The sequence below is a fragment of the Numenius arquata genome, chromosome 3 (genome assembly GCF_964106895.1).
Source record: "Numenius arquata chromosome 3, bNumArq3.hap1.1, whole genome shotgun sequence".
Taxonomy (NCBI): domain Eukaryota; kingdom Metazoa; phylum Chordata; class Aves; order Charadriiformes; family Scolopacidae; genus Numenius; species Numenius arquata.
The window spans coordinates 34,802,236-34,823,562 of record NC_133578.1 but is presented as its reverse complement, the minus strand read 5'-3'; the positions used below and the strand labels follow the sequence as shown (position 1 = coordinate 34,823,562).

Below are 21,327 nucleotides of genomic sequence, written 5' to 3'. Positions count from 1 at the left end.
AATGTTGCTTGCTTCCTGTTGATGTCATTCACAGTCCAGCTTTTTCCTTGAGGCAGGCAACTTTATTGTTTGTTCAGGAATTACTCATTCAATATCAATTTTTTTTGGACTGGTAGATCTGCTTTCGGTTATATCCGTAGCTTTGGCTTTCTGTATGGTAAGTGCATTTCACACTTCATTTGAAGGACTTGTCTTTTAAACTTCTCCAACCTCTAATTGTTTCAAGACAACTCATTAAAATGTAGTCATGGTCTGAGAATAAACTGTTCTGATCAAACATGTTTAAAAAAAAAACAAAGCAACAAACTGTTGCAGAACAGGATTAATAATTATGATTGAGGAGATGGAAGAGCCAGTCATAGGAGAAGACACTAAGACAGCCGAGTACGTTTTGCCCTATATATCAAATGGGGCATGGGGAATAATATGACTGTTCTCAGGATTTGGAGATAAAACCATGGAGGGGGAAGATCTGTTTAAGCTAATAAATGTTTCCGATGTAAGAAAAGCATCTACTGAATAAATAGTCTAAAAATTAGAAGAAGGTTTCTAGAAACTTTTTCCTAATAGTTTAGAAACAATCCTTCCAACAAGAGTAGAGTGCAAATTTCTGGCAAGATTTCCTCTATTCTGCTTTCAGCCTCTAGGGTGTAGTCAGTCTCTTGCTTGCAAAGTTTCAGTAAGTATCTTTTGAGGACATCCTCCTTTATTTTGGGAATAATTACTGTTGAGTCCTGTAGTTGAGAGTAAACTGTTGTCCATACGTTCACAGAATCACAGAATAGTTTGGGTTGGAAGGGACCTTTAAAGGTCATCTCATCCAGCCCCCCTGCAGTGAGCAGGGACATCTTCAACTAGATCAGATTGCTCATAGCCCCATCCAACCTGAGCCTGAATGTTTCCAGGGATGGGGCATCTACCACTTCTCTGGGCAACCTGGGTCAGGGTTTCACCACCCTCGTCGTAAAATATTTATTCCTTATATCTAGTCTAAATCTGCCCTCTTTTAGTTTAAAACCATTACCCCTTGTCCTATCGCAACAGGCCCTGCTAAAAAGTCTGTCCCTGTCTATCTTATAAGCCCCCTTTAAGTCCTGAAAGACCACAGTAAGGTCTTCCTGGAGCCTTCTTTTCTCCAGGCTGAACAACCCTAACCCTCTCAGCCTGTCCTCGTGGGATGGGTGCTCTGATCATCTTTGTGGCCTCCTCTGTCCCTGCTTCAACAGGTCCATGTTCTGTGCTGAGGCCCCAGAGCTGGAGGCAGCACTGCAGGGGGGTCTCCCCAGAGCGGAGCAGAGGGGCAGAATCCCCTCCCTCGCCCTGCTGGCCACACTGCTGGGGATGCAGCCCAGGGTACGGTTGGCTTTCTGGGCTGTGAGTGGACATTGTTGGCACGTGTCTAGCTTTTCATCCACCAACACCCCCAGTGTTGTACCTACAACCTGGAAAGCGGGAGCATTACTGAGTTGTGTGGGTATCAGTTGTAGTCAATAGGACCTTGAAAAGGCAGACATTCTTTTGTCCTGTCTGCTTAATACAGCTAGTGTCACTAAAGCATCCATCAGCATTCTGCTTTATTCGTGTGACTATCATTGATCCCAGTCCTTTGGTCCCAAATCTTGCAGTGTTAGTAATGTCTGTATCCGCTACTTCAAAGGCTCTTGTGTTTTGTTTTTTTTTTCCCCCGCATCCAGGGTCAACTGGTCAGTGTTCATTCCCCTTGTTAAGACTTCTGTATATGTTCTGTATGCTTTTGTTACAGAAGTGTTTGCAGGGTTTAGTCTATGAAAGGGCTGCACAAGAACAGCAAAATCCATATCATGAGATGATGGCGACCCTAAGATTCCTGCAATAGTTTGCTGCAAGAATTACTATTTTACCACTTTTGAATTTCCAGTCGTAATTTACTGGCAAAATGTTACGTTGTTGCCGCTAAGAAATGTTGAAAAACTGTAATGACAGCAGAGGAAGTTAAAGCCTTTGAGAGGGTCCTTCATTTTTCTCCACGTAACTTGTCTTGCTGCCGTGTCCAAATCAAAGTATTTCCATTCGACGTACTGATGGCAATTGCATACCTCCTCAAACTGAAAATTTGCCTAGTCTTCACCTTCTGACTTAAGGGGTGAAAGTCTTTGTTTCCTTATGCAGTAAATGTTTCAGTTGATCTAGTAAACTTTTTGTTCAAGTAATTTGTCTACTTACTACTCCTTTTGTCATTCCGCTTATGGCAAACAACACAGCAGTAACATTTTGTCATCAGGACAGGAGCCAGGTTGGATTTTTCTGTTACTCCCTCTTGTTAAGTCACAGTTCTCTGGAAATGCCCGATTCATTATAGTTATTTTAATTTGGTTTTCTGTATTGAGCCTTCAAGAATTCCTGCTTGCTGTCATGATTTATGAGTTTATGAATGTCCAGGAAAGGTTTGTGGTTTTTTTTTTAAAGACCCTGTCAGTATGTGGAATGAACCAACTTTAGGTCTCAAGTCTAGTGAGAGATGATTAATTTTTTTTACTTCATGTATTTTGAATTTTGTCCACAGTATGCTTAATTCTGTTGTCTCCAAAAGTAAAAAGCGTGTCAATTCATTGATACCAGAAGAAATCAGAAATGGCAGGTGGAACCAGGAATGACCACGCTTGTTGTAATCTACTCAAGGCAGTTTTGGTACTCAGGTTTCTCTCTTCCCAGTATTTTTACCTTTTGAAATCAACATAATCATCCCCCAAACAAAGGTCGTGGGTATGAAACAAAGCGTAAAACATCTGTAACTAACTGTTAGTGAGTAGCACTTGAGATTAGTTACTTTTCTGCCAGACTTGTTCATTTATCCAAGTGCATATGCTCAGGGAGAGAAGCTCTCTAGTCACTATATCATCATTATCTAAGCCCTGGTGAAGCTTCAGCATTGAAGGTCTCCTGTGTTGAAAAATTTAGGATCATCTCTGAGCTGTTCAGGGGTATCTAGTGACAGAAGAACATTGGCTGTGTCCATCCTAGTGCCTGTTCTTAATGTTGAGTATCATAGTTGTGTATAAAGGGATCTTGAGGCCTCTTCGCAAGAATTGTCTTCCAGTGAGAGAAGCTGCTGTTCCTGGGATCTTGTAATCTAATACAGATGGAGTTGATGGCTCTGAATCTTGAGCTGTGACTTGTGTGTGCTTTTTTTCTGTGTACCTCTTGAACCAGTTAATCTTGAACGGTGGTTTTATCTGCTAGAAAGAGAAAGACACAGTCATGCACTGTTCCTCCTACAACTTGTCCCACTGTCTTGCTGAACACCCCATGCCCCTAATGATGGTACAGGAAAGGAGAAACTGCTCCATCTGTGCACCCTGGACATTCTTACCATACTATGTACTCTTCTGTAGATAAAAATGAGTTTCAATTCCCTGGTTTGGGGGGAGAGGTTTGTATGCAGGGATTCAACTAACCTTCTGTTTGTATGACCCATCTCTGGAGCTCAAGTTCTGGAGTCAGTATCAGTGAAGGATTGAGTCCTCTGCTTCCACTGAGGGGAGGCAGTGGTGGGAGTGTGATGGCTGCCCAAAACAGTCTCGGCTCAACCTGGGGGGTTTACTCATCTCAGGAGTGGAATAGATGGGCATGGTCTTTCTGAAGGAATCTCAGTTACTGAAGGTAAGTAGATGTTTCACTTGATCTAGTAAACATTTTGTTTAATTATTTAACTCTTAATTAATTTTAATTGAATATTCTTACCTGTAACCTGAACAGAATCAGTTTACTAATGCTTCAGAATTAATCAATAGCAAGAACTGTAAACACGAAGTCATTGCAAAGTCACAGTGTATCTTGTCATGAAATAAGGTTTATGCTTTCATAGCTTGCCTCCTTGCTTCAAGGACAGTTTAAGCAGTGCTGCTGTTACTGTCTTTTGGGCATTTGAACAAAACCAAATATAGTATGAAGTAGACTATTATTTATGGATTCACAAAATATATTGGAGATATATAGTATTTTAAATTTCATTTGCTAAATCCTATTTATCATTTAAAAATTGGAAGAACGAAATTCAGTAAGCTCTGAGCATGCAATGGGCTGAATTAGCTGTACAACTGAGCTCAGTCCTGTCTATGACTCTTGCTTTTTTTCTCCCTATGTATAAAGAATTATTTTTTAACTCCTTGAAGAGCTTGCACTTCCTACCTGTTAGTATTTACAATGAATTAGCCTTTTCACACGTAGGGAGATCTGGTTTTTGAGGAATCCCAGTGAGACAGGTTCTTTCCAGAACTGTGTGTCCACTTGGTGATCATCTTAAGAGCAAGAGGTTGGAATTGGAAGAGGTGAATTCTGGTTTAGTATGTCTTTTGAAGCTGCAAATGTGATCAGAAGAAAAAGTAACCACCTGCTCCCAGTTACTGCTTCCTGTGTCCTTGTTAGGCTTTTAAAATTTTATGCGAAATAGTGTGGTAACAGGGCACAAAGATGGACAAACAGCTATGGCATTGTGCTAGCTTGTAGCAAGTATCATTTTTAGATGCCTTTAAATATCCAGATTATTTTAAAGTATTCTGATGAAAGAAGGTCTTTAGGCAGAGATGGGTAAAGAAAATCAGTTTACTGTAAAATGCTATATTGGTACTCTAATTACTTGCAATTTCAGGTAGGCATACTCTACTACTTTAGACTTTTTGACCTATCTTTAAAAGGTTTGGGTCTGAATAAAATGTGAATGGTAGAAATTCATTTGAAACTAGTAGATGAGGAGGGAGAGAGAGAGAAACCATCTCTTCTCAGCCTTCACCTCCAGGAAGGCTTCCCTTTTGTGATGTTATCCAGTATGTTCTCAGGGTAAAGGAAGGGGTTTGTGATTTCCACCACCCCTACCCCAGTGTCAAGAAATCTTCAATGTATATATTTGGTTTAATTAAATGTTTCTTATATTCAGCTACAAGCACAGCTTCTGTGGCATTTACTAAGATTGAGCTACCAGTAGAAGCTTGTTTGTATGTTAGCACTTTGGAGGCTGAATTGAACCTAGTCAAAACTCTTTGCTCTGTTTTCAGGCTTCTAAAGGGATATTCGTACGACTGTAGAATTGTTCTGTCAAATATCCACCTGCTAATTTAAAAATGTACAAAGTCAGCAGAAGTGACCAGCTTTATTCTAAAAGGTCAGATTTGGATTTGAAACAACTTTAAAAGTTGAATTGCAAAAAGAGGCTATTTCAAAGCATACTAGGATTTTGATCTGCTTGATATACAATTAAGAAAAAAAAATAAAAATCTCAGCATTGCATAACTTTTCCTGCCGAGTTGATCTGTTTGTTAGCAAACAGTCACACCTGTCTCATAACTTTTCCCACTTTCCTTCTATCTGGGTCTGAAGTGCCGTCTGATGCTAAGCGGAGAGGCAGTAGCCACAGTGCTACCCCTTGGGGGGCTGCCCTTGTGATTCCCTGTCATACACTTACTTGCGGATTCCTAATTGAGCAGCAATTAATTTCTCATAGCATATCCAGCTCCTCTTAGCAGCTGCTGACTGCTGCCATCCTAATCTGTAGCTAGATCAATAATTTAAAGGTCAAAACAATCTTTCAACGTGTCCAGTGCATTTGTATCACTTTTAATAAAGCATAAATTAACGAATAAGTGGTAATAATACATAAAAACACATTTCTTGTGTTTCCGTGTAATCAGCTCAACTATCCAGATGCAGTAAGGGTCTGTATGTAGGTTACAGAGCACTGGAACAGGTCTTTGCTGCGGTCATAAATAAAATTAACTCATCAAAGTGACTGCGGACTGAAAGCTGTTAGAGCTGCGTTGACATCTGATATGGCCAAGGGGAGGCTGAGAAGCTCCTTTCTGAACCTGGGTGAAAAACGTGCTTGGCTTGCCTGAGGCTTTTGCAGCCATACTGGCACAGTTGTTTTAAAGCTGCTTCGGCTATCTATATGTGAAAATACAGCCTCCCGTGTGGCTGCAGTCTAGACATAACTCCTGGGAGAAGAAACTTTCAGTATATGCACAAATTGTGCTTGAACGTGGCTACTGAGAACTGTAAGGCAGTTGCTGAGGAATAAGTAAGTGTTTTAGGAGTCTGTTAGCTTGTGCTGTTGGTCAAAAACTATGCCAATCGTTGCTGCGCAAGCGGCATTTCAAGTTAATTCCACCAGGGAGACTCCGAAAAATAAACCCTGTGGTAGCAGCTTTGGAAGTTACTGTTGCAGCCTTGACTCCAAAAATAAATGCTGCGCTCACAGCTCGTAAAACTAAAGGATCTGGGTTATCATCCTCCATCCCGTGCTGTAAAGAGGAGCTTGCACCATCTAGAGGAAAAGAAATGATAGTTGGTGCATTAGGAAATGGATTGGAGAAAAAAAAAAAAAAGACAAAAATGTTACTTCCTGTGTTAGTTTCAAAACACGGAAGAGTATATGTGTGCAGATTCTGGAGTTATTTTGCTCTTTCTTCAAATTACATGAGGAGACAAGCATCAATAGTGCAGAAAATAGGCTAGAGAAGGAAAAAGTCCTGAAGAAGAAATAAAAGATCTATGGAACAGCTAGCCGCCTTTGTATCTTCAGATATTTCAGTATGTCGTTAAGGTGTATGCATTAATTTAGTCACAGATCCTCTAATTAGTTATAGTATAATGGGAACAAAGATGCTCCCAAGGAATCCTAACTTTCTAAACTTTTCGTGAGCCTTGTGTTCACTTGAAGCCGGGGCGAGAGGCGCTGTTAGAGGCTGCTGGTGTGAGGTTGCTGTAGAGGTAGGTGTGGTCTGTTGCTCGCTCTTAGCTCAACCGAAAGACTTGTTTTTTTTGCACTCTTCACTAGGTTATTTTGAGAAATTATGTTTTCTTATGTAACTGTTAGTTTTCTGTAGAATAAGCTAATTTTGTGGCTTAACCCAGAGGTTCTTTAGTGCCTTCATGGATTATCTGTCCTTGGAAATGCTCGGGGGCAGATCCTTGTTGGGCGAGCTCTGAGACCGCTTCAGAGCCAGCCCTCGCTTGGCCAGGAGCTCCAGCCCCGCACCTGAACTGGGCTGAAACTGGGGGCATAAATCACGGTGCTTAGTTTGGGTGTTCTATCCCGGCAGGCTGCTCACACCGGAGTGGAGCACGTGGTGAAGTACAGACATACATCCACATCTCAGCTGTGAAGTGGAGGTGAGGTCCTGTGCGACCTGCTCTAGGTGGACCTGCTCTGGCAGGGGGGGTTGGACTAGATGATCTCCAGAGGTCCCTTCCAACCCCATGTGATTCTGTGATGCTTCGCTGTGCTTGGAGATCCCTGTGGGAGGGGTGTCAAGCGTGTGCTTCTCCAGCAGCGGCACCACGGATGTTTAAATATCGGCCTCAGTCCTTCAAAAAAGCTGGATGTTGCAGAGATCTGTTTGTGCCAGACTGAAAACTAACGGTTTTAAAGCTGTAAGAAACTGCAGCGGAAGGACAGAGTGATGCTGCAGTGCTTTTGACAGACCCATATTGTTTTGGTTGGATATTTGTTTACGGTTCAGTCTTAGTTTTTACTTTTGAAAGTAAACGTTTTACTTACCCTTAGGTAATAGCTTTCGCTTTATTTCAGGGGAAACAAAGTAGAAGCTCAGTTGCAAAGATACTTTCAGTTGACATTTCTTTCCTTACAAAATACAGCTTAATTTCGTATTGAGGAATTGTATTTTTAAGGAAACCTGTGGTTCTCTTTTAGACTTGGAAGCGTGATTCCTCCACACTAGCCTTGTCAGCAGGCCCTGGAGAGCAGGTTCCAGTTTATTGCAAATTCATTGTAAATAGAAAAATGGCCAAATTTAAAATATTCAGTCCTGTCTAGTGTCTGGATGTACGGGCGTGTGTGTTCCTCTCTGAGAGTAGTCTCTGGTTTATTTTTGGCCTTCTAGGGTCTACATGCGTTCTAGGTTTAACTTTGGAGTTGAAGCTTCAAAAGTAATTTTGAGCAGTTTTTTTCTGAATTCTATTTTGAAACCTTACATGCAGGGAGAAGGTCATCTATAGGCTATGCTTCAGCATAGCTGAAATACCAGTTCAGTGTGTAAAAACTGGGTGACTGAATCGTTTAAGTTGTGCTCTAGATTCACTTTTTTCTGGTAGCGGTTGTTGTAGTTTTGTGGGGGCTTTTGTTGCTTTTTTTTTTTTAATAGGTCACCACTGCTGTTTTAGAATTTATATTGGCATCTTTTAGATTTCAGGAAATTTTTTTTCTGCTGATAAAGTGATCGTTTAAAAAGCTGTAATTTTTCTGGCGAGCGGGAAGAATGAATGGCTTTTTGCGAGACACTCAGATGACCCTCGTCATGGGATTAGGAAAAGGAGCAGAACAGCGGTACTGTGAGGGCAACTTCATGTTGACTTTGGAGGTTTTATGCCCTCGTGCAGTCCCTCTAGGCTTATGTAAACTCTTTGCTCCTGCCTTACTTGTCCATACGTGGCTGTTTGCAAAGGTCAGGAGAATAGGAAGACTTTATAGTAGTCTGTCTCTTCCCAGTACAAAATGTTAATCTCCGTTCCCTGGACAAATGCTCACCTTAGACAGCTTAAAAATCTATTTTTTGCGTTTCGGTGTTAATCCAGTGCTGAGCCGGATTAGGGACGCCGAGTGCTGTTAACAATGGGTACGGCAGCGGCCGCCACAGCCTGTGTCGAGGACATCTCCTGGCGAGTGGGACCTCTGCTTGTGGGTCCCCAGCTGCCAAACGGGGGTGAGGAGAGAGACCCCACCTAAGAGAAATCCCCGAGCGCTTTGTGCTCGCGTCTTTCTCCTGGGCCTAACAATGTGTTGCCAGGATCCACCGTTTTGAAATGACATCTGTCAGGCTTTTTTCTTACAAATAGGGCAATTGTGCTGTGCCGTCCTCGGCTGTTGGTGCAGGTGCCAAAGGAAGACAGCCAAGGTATCGTAAATGCAGATTAACTGTGCTGCAGCATCGGGTGGTTTTATTGGTGTGGAGGACTGTGCCTCAGAGACACTTCCAGAGATGTCGGCCTCATTTCTCTGGCTGGTGAAGAGCTGCAGAGCTTTAGTCCCGTTTGAGGGCAGCTCTCCTACAGGAGCATTTGTCAGGAGACCAAGGGGTGGTGGGGTGTCATGCACCAAGAGTCTTGCTTATCTGGGACCTGCCCTGAGATCCCAGTGCATCAGGACCTGGGCTCTGTATGGCAGCTGCTTGTCATTAGGGAAATCCCGAGCTGCAAGAGCCGGAGTTTGTATCCTGATTTACCTCCACGCCTCTGTGCTGTGCAGGGAAATGATTAAAACTTCGTTCTTCAAGCCAGTTGCCAGGAGGGCTGGGTTCCCAAAAGGAAATGTTGCCTCCCATTTTAAGCACAAAAAATGAGACATAAGAGAAGAGGGTGGTGGCCGTTTCTTCTCAAATAGCTCTGCTATCTCTCCCCCATTCCCCTCCAGCCCCTTGTTGGATTTGAAAGCCTCCTGTCAGCACAGTGAGCGTGGCACACAGCGAGGTTCAGATATGGCAAAGTTCTTGAGAAACAATATGCATTCAAACAACCTTCCCCCCCCCCCCCAGTATTTTGAACATCTTTTTTGAAGGCTAACCGGTGGCGTTGTCCCTAAATATCATGTAAAGAGCATTGGAAAGATTAGGGGGTTTTATTTGTTTATCCTTGTTCGTATTGCCTTTAGCAGCACCATTTTGAACTCGGGCTGGACTGTAGTCCTCAGCCACCTGGAGAAACAGTAAAGTTAGAAGTAATATATATATATATTTTTTTACTGTAAATTCTGTAATGTTTTCAAAGAAATTGGGGGGGGAAGAGAGTGCTCTCGGGAAGCAGGACACAGTAGGAAATTAAAATCCGGATTCAGTGACCTTTTCAGATAAAAGCTTCTCATGGAATTAATCCAGCTCTGAGCTAAATTTTTTTTTTTTTTTTCCCTAAAGGATTTGTTTTCTTTGCATGCACAGCTGTTCGGCATTCCTCTCCCGACCCAAGCGGAGTCCGGAGCAGAGGCTCGCCCCGCTGTGCTGGAGTCATTGCAGTGGTAGCAGGACAGGACAGACAGCCCCGTAGGGACAGGGATACGGACACGTGGGCAGGTAGAGAGGACAGGGCTGGTATGGCTGGCTGCTGGGGTTTGGCTTCTGCTTGAGTTTGGTTGTTTTGTAATAATGCTGAAGCGCGTGAGGCCGTGGGCAGAAGGTGCCAGGTTGCTCTGTGAGACCATAGCAGGTCATTTCCACCTCTGGGCCTCAGTTTCCCATCTTAGTGGCGGTAACGATAGCAGCCTGTGCTCTGTGAAGTGTTTGGGGAGATCTTTCGTTGATAGCGTTAGAGCTAGGCTACATATGCTGTTCTTCTATGTTAAAAAAAAAAAAATCTTCTAAGCTGGCCTGTGTTGAGAGAAGTGATTCTCATCTCAGTCTTGTTATGGGGATTTGCTATTAGCTGGCATGAGACTAAGACTATTTAAATAAGTCTTCTTGTGCGGGCTGTATTTGGATGTGCAGCTCAACTGGGAAAGACTGTTCTGTTACAAATACTCCACCAAGGCTGTTCCCACATACCAGTCAAGCCTTTCAGACCAATTAGATCTGTTGAATTTCACCGGTGATAAGTGACTCCAGCATATTAACACTGAAGTTAAACTTATTTTTTTCATTATATTTCTTTCAGGTTAGTACACTTGAGAAATTGGGGGGGGAACCCCAAAAGCTGTCATGTCTTTCCAAAGTACTTGGACAATGTGTGTTACAGAGACTGGGGAACAGCAGCATCCTTGCTCTGTGCTGGGCACATGCTCCCTGAAACAGTGAGGTGGCCCTTGTGTTCTGCTGTGCCTCCCCCGTTGGCATGGGGTTGGCTTCACAGCTGAATCCCGCTGCTGGAAGGAGACTTCCTCAAAACTTTTAGCACAGTCGGGCTTAGGAGATACTTAAAATAATTGCAGTATGAAAGCTTCGGACTTAGAGTCACTCTAATGCTCGGTTTTCCTTTGTAACTTTCAATGCTATATCTCACTTTGTTTACCCTTTTGGGGTTTTGGGTTGGTGTTTTTTCCTTTTGCCCTCCCTGTGTTTATCTGAAATGTCTGCTGCAGCCATGTGACTTCCCGCTGCTCCGAATGCTTCCTTCCTTTAACTTACCTTGGTGTAGTTCTTCAGCAGCAACAGTCTTGATTTTTCTGTGCTTTTTTTTTTTTTTTCCTGTGCTGCTCACGTTCTTACCCACAGATTCGTGGAACGGTTAGTTAGGAAGGACTTCTGGAGGTCATTGCCACCTCCAATGTGAAACAGGACCATTGCCAGCACTAGGCTGAGTCAGTCATAGCTTCATTCAGCTGAGTCTGGACCTCTAACACCTACTAACCTGAAGGTGAAAATACAACATGTGTGGTCTGGGACTTCTGATCTTTAGCGTTGGGTGACACAAACATTCCTGAGGAGCCTTTCCTTGCTGGTCTCACCACCTGGATAACAAGGATTATATCCAGCACTTGGGAAAAGTGTTTGTGTACAAAGAGGGTTTCATCATAGCTGAGTGAGTAGTGCTCTGTGTTTCTGGCATGATGACCAGAGAGCTGTTGGGTTCCTCTGGTATGGTGCGTGCAGGTTCTATCTCCCATTTGACAAAAGGTGGAACATTCTTCTCTGAGTGTGGTACCGTACAGCTGTATGGTAATGTTTGATCCAACTCATGTATAGTGAAGAGACTCCATCCCTTCTCCTTTTATGAAGTTCTCATAGTTAAGGAATTCTCTGCGGTAGAAAAAGGTAATTCATGGCTGTCGGGTTGAAGTAAGACTTTCTATTCCCCTTTCTGAAGATAAGGGGAAAACTGTTCATCAGTGCAGTTAACGGAAACGCCAGTACTGAACGTGGCATATAGAAGATAATGAATCACTCGGTGAGAAACTCAGTGACAGTCTCTAAAACACTTAAATTAGTTACCTTGTCCCTTCTGCCCTACTTAGTTTGAGTAGATACAGCTCATCTGTCATCTTCACTATTATTTTTTTCTCACCTACGGTTACAACACCCACAATTATATGTTTGCTGCTCCCACTTCAGAGTTTCTTTGGCTCTTGATTTTTGCAACGGACTTTTTATTTCAGGCTAGTAAGATGTGAGTTTGGGGGCAGAGAATTTTTACTTGCATGTTTGAAGCCTTGATTGTGCCTGATTTTATGGCTGCCTAAGTGAGATTTTTGTGGAGGTACAAAGCTTCTGGCAGCAAGTTATTTTCACGTAATAATTTTTTCTCAATGTAAACGGCAACATGATGGTTTAATATATATGCTACTTAGTTTTCAAGAGACTATTAATCTAAGGGATGTTCCAGAGTGTGCTCATGGAAACTGTATATTCTTACTTGGCATTCAAAATGTATTTTCTATTTGCAGATTTTAAAATTTTATTCTTGAATTCACTTTTTATGTTCATGTTTGTTGTTTATGGCTGCCTTTTGAGCAATTTTATTTCACACCTTATAAAATTTGTTAATTTTTTGGCCTGGACTATGCTGCTGATAGAGCAGGGTGAAGTTAGAGTTGAGGTGTGTTTCGTTGCTAGCAGATCCAATTAGTTCTTCCATAAAGCATTAAAGTCTCACTTGAAATGGGAGCAGGTTTCAGCTGGGGGGGTGGGTTTCAGCTGTGATGGCTACACTCTGCTTTTTTCCAGCTTGACTTCATTCCTGACCAGTTCTGAGTAATTATTCTGCTAATGATTGTCCTGCTAAACTTGTTTTTCTTCTACTTTGTATATCCCATTACCTTTACTGTTGTACAGAGAGCAGTTGTATTTCCTCTCAGATTTCCTTCTTCTGAACTTGAACAGGCAGATATTTTTCTTGTTGTCTGGACTTAAATTTCTTTTTGTCTTGATCTGTCAAGAAGTTCAGTCTTATAATAACGTTACCTTGGATTTTGTTATTTACCTTAAGAAAGGAGTGGCTTTAACCTCTTCGACGTGGCCTATGGTTATCATGTTAGAAAGCTTTGGGAGTCTCCAAATTACATTTTGTCACATCATTATAGAAAATGAAAATGGCTTCTTAGCAAGATGTTCAGCTAAATCCAGAAGGATTCTTGGCCCCAGCTGCACTTGGAAAGTTATTTTTTGTAAGAAAGGAATGCATGTTATTTTTATTTTATTTTAATACACATTTGCATTTCCCAGAACTGTAAAGAATCCCAGCCAAAATGATGGGTTACCTCTGAAATGGTTTTTGTGAAAGACAGAATGTTCTTTGTTCATCCTAGATCCTGAGCAGGGGAGAGTATTCAGCACCTGCAGGGCCTGAACTGCCCGAGTGCAACCAGCCGGGTCCTCCTGCAGGGCACCAGCAGTAGAGCTGTGCTCAACTTCTCTCCCAGCAAGGAAAACTCCTGAATCGTCTTGATGAATCATCTTGATTATCAAACTAAATTCCCCCTTCATGCCTGTGCTTAAATACAGTCTGCAGCCCAGTATCTATAAAAGATGTACATTCTTTTAGGAGGTTTTAATGTTTTGGTGTGACTGGGGTGTTTTCTATTGAAAGCCTTGTGAGAGTCCTCTTGGGTGTTTGCTGCCCTTAACTGGCCTTGCTGATGCAAATCTCTGCGTGCCTGACAGCTATAGAAATGATGAGAGGCAGCATCCCTGCAGAATGCTCATAATGGCTCCTTCCCGTGGTCCTGTCCCTGCCATATGGGGCTGAGGGCTGCAAGGGGGTGAACTGTGCTGTGGGGCACAGGGGGTGGCCTGGGAAGGAGAAAAAGGGCTGTACAGGTGAGTGGCCTCAGCCAGGGCTGGCTGGCTTTGCATCCAGAGCAAAGCCCACGGTGATGAGCTGTAAGATTCTTGGTTGCTGGTTGTGGTGGTTTTTTTTTTTGGTTGCTTGTGGGTTTTTTTTCAGAGGCTTTAAACAAAAAAAATCGTCATGGGAGGAACAGAATTACTTCAGATCTATCCTCTGTAGTGCTTGTGAGAAGGGTCTGGAAAATGATGTCAAGTTTGCCACAGTTAAAGGTGACCCAGGTGTTTTGGGCTCAGTGCTGAGAGAGCCCAGGGGCCCAGCCTTCAGGGCCAGTGCGGTTTAGAGGCAGCCTGGGGGACGCTGGGACTCCTGAGAAGGGATGGAGACCTGCAGGTCCTGCCGAGCAGGTCTCGCACTTGCTGCGCAAGGCTCCTGGGGAACCTCATAGTGCAAACTGAAAAGGAGCTGCAGGAGTTTGTGGATACTTGAGTAAGGAGTGTGGTTCTCTTTCCATCCTGGCTCTGTCTCCTTTTGCTTCAGTCTCTCTTTGCGTCAGTGCATATTTGAGGTGTAAAAAATAACAAGCAATTCCACTACTTCGGTTTATAGGAGGTGCAGATGTTGGCTCATCTGTGGCCCTGTGAAAATATGCCAGTGTTTTTGCAGAAATCTGTGGGAGACTTGCTTGTGGGCGGTGACTTTTTTTTTTGTTTGTTTGTTTTTTCTCCTCCTCCTCCTTGTGGAAGGTCGATGCAGCATCAGTTTTTTCCTTTATCTCTGTTACTTGGCTGGTAGCAGCGACAGAACTTTGTAGACTCAATTTAAAAAGCAACACAGCATTTAGCAAGTTTACTGGAAAATGCTGTGAAATGGTGCCTAGACGTGGCCGTGTTGGTTTATGAAAGAGGCTGAGATGGGATGCTTAAAACCATCTGTCTTCTCGCTTTCGTCTCTTGCTAAAACTTCTAGTGTTGTTATAGTCAGGACGTGTTAAAAACGTACGTGGGATGAAGTTGGTAGCCTAACAGTATGGTTTCTTACTCATTAATGCATCTGAGAGAAGCACTACTTGCCTGAGACTTTACCTATGTTATTGGATCTAAAAAGATTCTACTTTTGTCAGCCTTGAAACCTTGCTTTTCTTGGAGTGGTTCGTTATGTGGTAGAATTGTTTAAAATTGTTTATTTGAAGAAAGCCTCTATATTAGATGTGTCCAAGGAAAACCTGTGATACAAAGCAAAACCAATACCATTTCCTCTCTCCTGCTAGCATGCATTTCTTTTAGTATTAGAAGTCTCCTTAATGAAAACAAAACAAAACCACCACCCCACCCCAAAAAATCCCTCTTACTTTTCCAGAATGAGTTTATCTCATAAGGTGTTTATGGTTTGTGAGTTGTGCAAAGTGATTCTGTCCTTGTACTTCAATACTCAGTGTCACTGGGCAATCAAAGAGAGAAATATGGTTTGTCCGTACAGCAAGGCACTTCTGTTTTTTTAACCACAGTAAATAGAAATGCTCATTTTATGATTGTTTTATTGTCCTTATGACTTCAGCATTGGAAAGACAGACAGACACATACCGGTAGCAAAGCAAGCTGGAATGAATTCTTCCAGTGTTCTACACTGCAAAATGTGGCCAGGAAGGGGATAAAATTAACAGGTTCATAAGCACTGGACCAGCTGGCCACGCTGGGCTTTTGTGGATTTTCCATTCATTTTCTTTTTGAGAAAAGAAGCTAAATAAACTGGCCTTCATCTCTCTCTGTAGGTGAAGTCTGTGATAAATCTGCTGTTCGCTGCCTACACGGGGGATGTGTCTGCACTCCGAAGGTAAAAATCAGTGCAGGGTTGGGAATAGGAAAGCTGCTTGTGTGGTACCTGCTGTTGTTGTTTGTTTATGAGTATGCACCATATCCATGTTGGGGACATCTGAGCTGCACTGGAGATTGAATATGTTCACCCACAAACCAACCAAACAAAACCCCCCAAACCTAACCATCAATAAGGTACTCTTACACTATCCTGAAATCCCAGTTTTCCCGTTCTTTGGATGATACCGAAATAAATTTCCTTAACCAGTTGTTCTGTAGCGATGGCAGAAAATCCTAGCTGTACTCTAGCCTGCTTTATAGTTCAGTTCTGAAATTGTCACAAAAAATCAGCCTGGAAAATGCACACTGTTGTTGGAGAGGTTAGGAAATCCAGCTGTGCCTTCAGCATCTGGAGTAGAATCTGGCAGCGTTTATAGAAAACTTAGTAAGAGACTAAATAAACATATTAATGTGGCTAGAATATACCTGAATAGAGTTAGTGGCTGGAAAAATCTGCATAATTTAGCTGTGCTGTCCTGGAGCACCGTAGCGTGATGGAAGAACTCTCCCAATACTGTAACGCTGTTCAGGATTTTCAGACTTGGGAGTCATTCCTGGGTTTCCTCAGCTGGTGTAAATTTACTTTGTCTTATTTGACTTATATCATCGAATCATAGAATGGTTAGAGTTGGAAGGGACCTTAAAGATCGAGTTCCAGCCCCCCTGCCATGGGCAGGAACACCTCCACTAGACCAGGTTGCTCTGTTAAATTTTTAAATCTCTGTTAGATTTTTAAATCGGATCTGTTGGCTATTATGAACCCTGCAAAAGCATTTTTGTTTTATTTTTCTCATATAATAACTAGAGATCACAAAGGAAATTTAAACCTCAAACTTATTTTTAGAGCCAAAGCAGTTAAGGGCCCCTTTTGCTATAACTGAAGGTACGATGTGCTCTTGACACTGCTTATATCCTCTTGCAGCAGATGTTTCGTCATTTTAGCAGAGGGGTATTGTTCCGTGCTAGTTTTGTAACTTGTTTTAATTATGTAAGACTTCTCTGTAATCGTGGGGCTTTTCTTGGGGTTTTTTTTTTTTAGGTTTGCTCTGTCAGGAATGGATATGGAACAGAGAGACTATGACTCACGGACAGCCCTGCACGTAGCAGCTGCAGAAGGTAATGTCTCCTCATATGCGATTTGCTCTCTGTTAATGGAGCATGGACAGTTTACAGTATCTTCACTCTCTATATATGCATACCTGCTTTTTAAAAATTTTTGTATGTTTATACATAGAGATATATAGAATTATGTACACTCACAGTCCTGCTTTTCTTACAGGACATGTGGATGTCGTTAAATTTCTACTGGAAGCATGCAAAGTGAACCCTTTCCCCAAAGACAGGTGAGTGGTTCTATTGCCGTTTTGGAGGAGAGATGCTCTAAGGGCATCTCTCTGGCCCATGTGAGGAGAGGTTGTCTGTCAAATACGAGCGGCACGCATCGAGCCAGTAGGCTGAAGCAGAAGGAGCAGGGTGCTACTGGTGCTCTGTAAGCTCTGCAGAGCGAGCAGGAATAAAAAATGGTGAACCATGAAAACCATTGCTTAAAAGTTTATGCTCAACTTCCAAAGTGTTTTCACAGTTCCTGAACTTGGTGTGGTCTGTGTGCTGAATTATTAGCACAGTTTGTAAAGAACTAGATTTTTGGTGCTTTTGGCTCTGCAGTTACAAGTGCTGATCTTAGAAATACTGTGCTCCTTCTTGTAGGTGGAATAACACTCCTATGGATGAAGCTTTACATTTTGGACACCACGATGTATTTAAAATTCTTCAAGAGTATCAGGTCCAATACACGCCATCAGAGGATTCCAACGATGGAAAGGAGAACCGAACGGTTCATAAAAATCTAGATGGCTTACTATAAGCATCTTCAGCTAGATCCTAAGAATCAAATCACTTACCTATTTAATTGTGGTATACATAAGTAATGAAGAGCGTGTGTGTTTCTATCTGATAGTGGTATATATTTTACAGAAGTCTCTGTTACTTCAGTGTTATGTTACAGGAGTTTCTATACGCACAGGACAAATCCGATCTCTCTCAAAAGAAACAAAACCAACTAAGAATCTCCCTCCATAATGTGAGCAATATTACCTCATGCTGCATATAATTGATGTATAAAAAATATTTAGCTGTTGTTGGCTTTACTGTGCACTACTTAATTTATTTTTGTGTTCTGTGTGAACTCTAGTCTGTGGTCAGGAATTTTTCTGCTGCATCTTTGTTTCTATAGCCCTCTGCTTCCAGTATGGCCAAGATGAGCCAGAGTACTGTCAGGTGTGAGCGTCAGTGAGGTTTTTCAAAAGCTGAGGATGCTGATGTAGATCTAGGCTGGGTGTGTTGAGTAAGGATCTGCACTTATATTTGGGAAAAAAATAAAACATAAAAAAATTCCACACAACCTTGTTTACATAATATAAATATCAAAAGAGTGACACTTGTCAATGGTCTAGACTTGTTCTTAGAGATAGTCTTGTCAAGGAATCTGTTTTAAGGTTTGTTTGACCAAATAGCGTAGGAGAACGTGACTTGTAACATCACACGGTGTTTAGTGGGGTTTTTGTTTTTTGTTTTGGAAGCATTTCTTTCAGTTCCCTTTGTCTCACCTCCCTCCTCCCTCCATGTTCAGCTGCTAAAGTGCTTCCCCATCACTGGGGAAAGCGGGTGCTTCCACTCTACGCAGTCGTGCTCCTTGCAGGTATATTTGCACTACAGCAAGCCTTGACAAGCTGCAAAAACCCCCTTTTGGGCTCAGGTGTGGCGTTCTTGGCAGCTGCCCCAGGAACCAGCGAGGGGAATGGAAGTATGTGAAAGGCGAAGTACTAAACCAAATACTACATGTAAACCTGGCTTAACTTAGGCTTGTAATGAGGAACACGGATGGAGTGAAACAGCTTTAAGGAGCATAGAGCCAATCAAAGCATGAGCGGAGCAGGAGATAAGCCAAATTTTTGGGTGTGTTCTCTTCTTGCACTACCATCAACCAGGGAGCAGGATGCTGCATCAGTGGGGTTTTGCTGGTGTAGAACAGGAGTTCAGCATCAGGAGCCCAAGCAGGTGATGCCTTTTGTGGGTGAACGTTGGTGGCATTTATTGTCTTGCCACTGGCGCCAGCTCGGCACTTGCCCCGTTGTGGGAAATGTAGATGCAGATACTTGTCGCTTGCAGAAGTACAATGTTACGACAGGTCCCTATCCCGTGTGCAACTGCTTCTGCCGGTATTGTGGCATAAAACCTTGAAGTGAGCAGTCACTTGAAGTTAAAAGTTTGATTTTTCACAAAACACCACAGTTGTTGGACATGGGCAAGAATTTTCGCACAAGAATCTTAGGCAGGAATTATTTAGCACATGGAAAAGGAGATTGTGCTTGAGAATGGTGTATGTGGCTATTTTTATCCTAGCACACAGTGTACAAGTCATTAGTAGATCTCAAAGTTCACATTTTCTTTTTAGGCACCAAAGTCCCTCTGAAGTAATGTCCAAATTCTTTCTAGAATGGCCCAAGCACTTTATAAAGATGATCTGAACCACGTTATCCTCCTTTTGCAAATGGGTACACTAAGGCATAGAGAGAAGTAACTTCTCCAGAGTGACCCAGCAGGTCAGTACAGTTGAGAATAAATCCTCTCGAGTTCCTGTACAGTCTCTCGTCGATCCGCCGTACTGCCTCCCTCTCGGGAGGACAAGTCACATGGAAAGGTGCTTGATACTCATCACAAGCAGTGACTGTCTTCATGGTGGTGAAATCTTGGAAGAGTCTGAAAGTCTAAAGCCCTGAAATCACATTTCCAAGCTGGCTGGCATGGTTATCAAACACTTTTTCTCAAGAATCTTACTGTTCTTAAGCAGCATTTTTTTCCCACTCCCCTAATTCCCCCTCCCCCCCCCCGAAGATCAGCTATTTTATTATCTGAAGGACTTTAACTCGTTCTTTTCACGTCCTGTGTCACAGCCACCTTTGTTCTAATTATGAACTAAAGAGCGTGGCCTCTGGCTCTTTATTGGGCCATGCTGGTCACTCAGTAGCACGAGACTCTTCTTTGCTGCACCCGGGACTAAGTTCTAAGATGTTTTCTCTGGCAACAGATCTGTCAACTTCAGTGTAGAGGAATATTTACAAATGGGTTCCAGTTTAGTATTCTGTATCTTACTGCTAATCTGACTTCTTCCATGTTTGGTGGGTTGTTTTTTTTTCTCCCTATTAAAACATATCCTTTAGCTTCTCAGAAAAATACCCGATTTAGCTTTATTTAACTGAAACTTGCATTGTTCAAACTGGCATTTTTAAAAGATAAGTATGTTATATAATCCACATATATACAAAAAACCAAAATAAGGCATTTTAACTGAGTTAGTGTTAAAGATCATGGCTGTCCCTAAATTTACTGCTTTCCTGAAACATACTGAGCGCTTGTAGCCAGTCTTAGCTTCAGTGCGTTTTTGCTGGTTAGTTTTAGTATTTTCTCATTGTGAGAAGATGCATTATTTTGTAATGTCCAATTCAGCGATGCAGCTATTTAGACATGGCGTTATTTATAAATATAAATATATGCAGTACATCGGTTTGGCTGTTTATCATTCATGACACTGACACGTAGATTTCACCGTAAATGGCTTTTGGTTATCTTATCAAATGCTGACTTCCTTATGCTCCAAAGAGGATTCGCCCACACCTTTGTTTTTATGTCATATATGTTTCTTCTGTATCCAAACCTAAAATCATTAAGCTAACTTAATGCTTTGTACTCAGAAATATTGTGATAGTCTTAGCATTAATTAGCCTATCTTTGTGAACAAAATGTATTGTACCAGATTGTTTTTTTTTTTTTTTGCTTCAGAGCTGGACTATCAGTGACTGTACTTATTGGCAGTGTATTGCTGGTCATTGTAACTGACTGGGCTGATCTTGACTTTTAGATTCTGTATTGTGGGGAATAGACAGTGATGAATGTATTTCTAGCAGTTTCCCATGAATGAATCTAAACTTGAGCTGTACTGGTTCTGAAAATGAAAGTTATTTATTTTAAGAAATAAAATCCAGATAGTGTTGCTTTTTACAGCATAATAAATGGAAATACCGAGGAGGAGGTGGTGGTTTTTATTGGTTATCTCTGTGACTGCTGTTTAAATACGCCTTCAGGCTGTCCAGGAAAACCTACTCTGGTCATTTCCTTTGTGCAAAGCTTACACTCATTCTGATTTCTTTTATCTGATGCAGCTTTGTTTTGTTTTAAACCCTATACTTCTGTCCTTTCACTGGTTGCTTTTTATTAATGCTGGGATTCTTAAGTGGATTGGCCGTGTGCCCTCAACAGCTCTAGCTTTCTCCTGCCTACTCTTCACTCCTGCTGTCTTCCATCTCACCAACTGTTTTTTTCATTATCCTTCTGGCTGTGTAGCTAATATAAAAGCCTGAGAAATGTGAGACAAGGGATCGTGTCACTTAGTAGCCCCAGAGAAAAAGGATGCAGTGGTGGACAAGCTTGATAGCTCACGAAGTTTAGCTATAGATGGGTTACCCTACTGATCAACTCAAATTAGAAAATCAAGTTGAGTTTATTGAAGATTTACTGGGAAAGGAAAAAAAAAAATCAGTGATGTGATATAAGCAATAACAAAAATAATAATTACTCTAAGAGCCACCTTTCAAGTGCTCTGTAATGCAGACTGCACTGCAACAATGCAGTGAATTAAAAGCATCTATATACTGCCTTAGGCTTCAGAGCTGTAATGGTTTAGTTGCACAAACAAGTTTAA

General features: G+C 42.0%; 1 protein-coding gene across 1 annotated transcript in view; it reads left to right on the top strand.

The window, feature by feature from the left end:
• Nucleotides 1-20,647, top strand: part of GLS (glutaminase) — a 68,392-nt gene extending 47,745 nt beyond the window's left edge. The window contains exons 15-18 of the mRNA XM_074144943.1: nt 15,467-15,528; nt 16,609-16,685; nt 16,849-16,912; nt 17,277-20,647. Coding sequence (XP_074001044.1) covers nt 15,467-15,528; nt 16,609-16,685; nt 16,849-16,912; nt 17,277-17,433 — 360 coding nt within the window. The 3' untranslated portion in view covers nt 17,434-20,647. The remainder of the gene's footprint in view (nt 1-15,466; nt 15,529-16,608; nt 16,686-16,848; nt 16,913-17,276) is intronic.
• The last annotated feature ends 680 nt before the right edge of the window (nt 20,648-21,327 follow it).